Source organism: Orycteropus afer, unplaced genomic scaffold, assembly GCF_000298275.1.
Source record: "Orycteropus afer afer isolate SDZICR_OR568_19922 unplaced genomic scaffold, OryAfe1.0 scaffold00232, whole genome shotgun sequence".
Classification (NCBI taxonomy): Eukaryota; Metazoa; Chordata; class Mammalia; order Tubulidentata; family Orycteropodidae; genus Orycteropus; species Orycteropus afer.
Genome location: NW_006921819.1, coordinates 5,128,246 through 5,131,862, shown reverse-complemented (window position 1 = coordinate 5,131,862; position 3,617 = coordinate 5,128,246). Strand labels below are relative to the sequence as shown.

At 40.9% G+C, this 3,617-nt stretch overlaps 1 protein-coding gene across 1 annotated transcript in view; it reads left to right on the top strand.

Annotated features, from left to right (window-relative positions):
• The first annotated feature begins 317 nt into the window (after window positions 1-317).
• MPPE1 (metallophosphoesterase 1) overlaps window positions 318-3,617 on the top strand; it is a 15,476-nt gene continuing 12,176 nt past the window's right edge. The window contains 2 exon segments of the mRNA XM_042782061.1: window positions 318-598; window positions 2,183-2,291. Coding sequence (XP_042637995.1) covers window positions 318-598; window positions 2,183-2,291 — 390 coding nt within the window.

Sequence of the window (3,617 nt, the reverse complement as noted above, 5' to 3'; positions counted from 1 at the left end):
TTCTGGCATGTGGAGGTATAGAGACCTCCTAGTTAACAGTGGTTTTCCTTATCAGTAATCTGACATGTTATTAGTATAAAAGTACTGTATACTAGTTAATTGAGAAGTCATTGGGATTCTGTAACTCATTAGTTCTTAATATATGTACTAGTGATACTGGGTCTTATTAAAGAATATACCATAATCCTTTCCTTTTTCCTTTAGATCCACAGCGAAGACTGCAAAGGTACTTCATCTTATGCATGATTCCACCTTTTTTCCTGGTGAAATTTTGATGGATTTGACCCTTTGTGGCCAGCAACTCCTGGGCAGGAGAAATGGCAACAATCAGACTGAAGCTTGGAAGGCATAATTTTCATCCATTAAAGAGGAGCATTTTTTTGCTATTGAAACTCATAGCTGTTATCTTTGCTATGCTTCTATTTTGTGAGTTTTTAATCTATTACTTAGTGATCTTCCAGTGTAACTGGCCTGAGGTAAAAACCTCAGCCTATGACGGGGATCAGGGAACTCCTGAGCCCATGCTGAAAGCTATGTTCTTGGCGGATACTCACTTGCTTGGGGAAGTGAAAGGCCACTGGCTGGACAAGTTAAGAAGGTAGGAGCTGTAAAGCCAGGAATCCTCTTACAGATCAGCTCAATGGCTTCAGGGACTCATTATTTATTTTCCTCTCAAAGAAGGACATTTGGGATATTTGATTTTTCCTTGAGCTTAACTATTTAAATTGAGTAGCTTTGTGACTCTGGATAACCCACTAGGGCCCCTCTGAGCCTCTGCCTCTCTTGAAACTGGGTTCATACCACCAGCTTTACAGGCTTGTGTGGGGCTCCCCTCCCTTGGTTAGAGGCTGATGACCCTTCTCACTTCTCACTGGGCTGCAGTTTTGAACCCACTTGTTTTTGCCCTCTGAGTGGGAGAGAGAGCAGAAGGAGACTGTGCTGGGGATGGTCAGGTCCTATTTCTCCACCCTAGCCCTACCTAGCATGTTGTTGCAGTGGAGTTGATCCGACGCACAGTGACCCATGTGGCAGAGTAGAACTGCCTCATAAGGTTTTCTAGGCTGTAATTTTGATGAGAGCAGTTTGCTAGGTCTTTTATCCCACCGTGTTGCTGGGTAGGTTTGAACCATCAGCCTTTTGTTTAGCAGCCCTATTTGTATGCCTTAGTACATAACATTCCCCTTTGTAGGGGATAAGCAACCAGGAGTATGCCCTGAGAAGGATGACACAGTTGGGGCCATGAGAAGGACATGGATTATGCTAGGTAGGGGTGGAGGGCAGTGGCATCTTAAACACCTTTTGTGTATTGGTAGTACACCAGGCACCTTACCATTGCTGTCATCCTTGATTCCATAATTGTCCTGTGAATATGGAGAGGGCAGGCAGCTTTCTCAAGGCCACAAAATTGCTCATGAGTGGAGCTGGGGCTTTAAACTGTTGGCCTGGCAGATTCTAGATTTTGGGCTCTTTTCATTTGTTTGTGTTACTTTTGGGGTGACCACTGGTGCATGTGAAATCAAGGGGCTTTACTGTTTGGGGATTGGCAATTTTTTTCATCAACTCACTGAACTCTGAATTGAGGGAGGAAGTTGGGGCTCCTTCTAGAAGTGAGAGTTCAGCTAGATCCTCCTCTGCTCTGTGTGACACAATGTCAATCTAAACTGGGTGTTTTTTGGATTCACATTACACACACTAAGACCACTAGGGCTCTCCTGAGTGCATGGTGGCTGCAGGGCCGTGTGGGATGAAGTTAGTGTGGAGTGGGAGGATCCCCACCAACTCCTTTGGGGCCTTTGTCTCCACATTTAATCAGACCCAGAGTCTTTGGCCCTTCAGAGCATAGAGGGAATGGAAGGGCAGGACATAGACCATTAAGTGTACTTTTTAAATGGCCCCTAAGACAGATAGATGTGGGAATTCCTGCTTGTCCTCAAAAATTAAGTGCTTGACTACTAGCTGAAAAGTTGGTAGTTTGAAAGCACCCAAACGCATCTAGAAGAAAGAGTCTGGTGATATGCTTCCTTTTGAAAACCAGTATGGAGTACAATTCGACTTGGCACATGTGGTTCATCATGAGTTGGAATCAACTCAACAGCGATTGGTTTGGTTTTGGTTTTTAAGATAGGTGTAGGCTCCACCCAAGAAACAAACTGAATCCTTGTTTTTTATTATTTGCCTCAAGGGAATGGCAAATGGAGAGGGCCTTCCAGACAGCTCTGTGGTTGTTGCAGCCTGAAGTGGTCTTTATTCTGGGGGATATCTTTGATGAAGGAAAGTGGAGCTCTTCCCAGGTAGGACCCTGAGGTGTCAGCATCCAACACCCAATCCTATTCCTACAGACCAGCACAGACACTGGAGAATCCATAAAACAGCATCAGCTCATACAGGAAGTTTTTCTTAGTACTGATAGTACTAACGGATAGTCTGCCTCAAAGACTTCTAGGACTTGTGTCTAATGCTACTCTTGAGTTAGGTTGGCTAACCTCATATTTGTGTATGTAAGAAATATGTTGATTAGCCAGACATCATTGGGATGTTAGAATGCATTGTCCTGTGAAACTCTTGGGGATGAGAAAAACAGTCGTGATAGATGCTATTTCAGTTGTCACCAAAATGACAGAAGCGCACATTTAAGTTCACACTCCTATGTTTTAACATTAAATTATGAAAATTGTGCTGCAAAAGTTACTTACTTATTTTCTGTCTTTCTTTTGAGTGAGAGGCTTTTTGTGAAATTTCTCTGCTTTAAAGAGGCTGACACCCCTGACTGGGTATTATTGTGATAAAGCCAGTCCACAAACCAGAGAAAAGGTGGTTCTCACCTTAGCTATCAGGAATGCTTTGCTTATTACTTTCTCAGAATGATTTTTAAAAAGAGCTATTCTTGCTGCTTAGGTAAAAATGTTCAGCCTCTCATGGTTTAGGGAAGGGATTTTTTTTTTTTTTTGTGGGGGTGGAGTGGGGAAAGGGGGTATTTTTAAAAATTCAGTGGTACTTCCCAGAACAGTCTAAAGCTGTACTAATAAAGTCTTGATCCATGTATGATAGGAACCTAATGTTTATAAGGTTGCAATGTTTGTTAAAATCTAGGCTATAATTAAATATGAGGTAATAGAAATCCTATATATAAGCAGTAATTGCTTGTAAAATGAAGTTGGATGCTTATATTACTTTTGTAAAATAAAGGCTTTTCTGACTCCATGGTATTGTAATTTTAAACACTGTTTGTTAAAGTGAAATTTTTAGGTATACATAGAAGGACTTTCTACCTAGAATATTTTCCTAGGTTGGGTCATATTTAAAACTTTTAGGATAAAGTTAGTGTGCATAATAGAGATTGACTGCCTACCCTGGGTGCTTGTCTAATTGTTATTTTTAGGCTTAATAAAATAAAAATTATACTTACATCATTCTCAAACTTTTAATAGTTAAAGACAGTGTCAGAAAAATCTTGAAATATTTATTGAATTTCCTTATTATCCTTTGTTTCTCCTACATCTCAGCAGTTCTCATTCCCACAGTTGTAGTCACAGGGAAATGTGATGCTAAAGGATGGTCTCACTTTATCTTGGTCTTGACACAAGGATGACTTTACTTGGCATTTTTTTTTTTTTTTT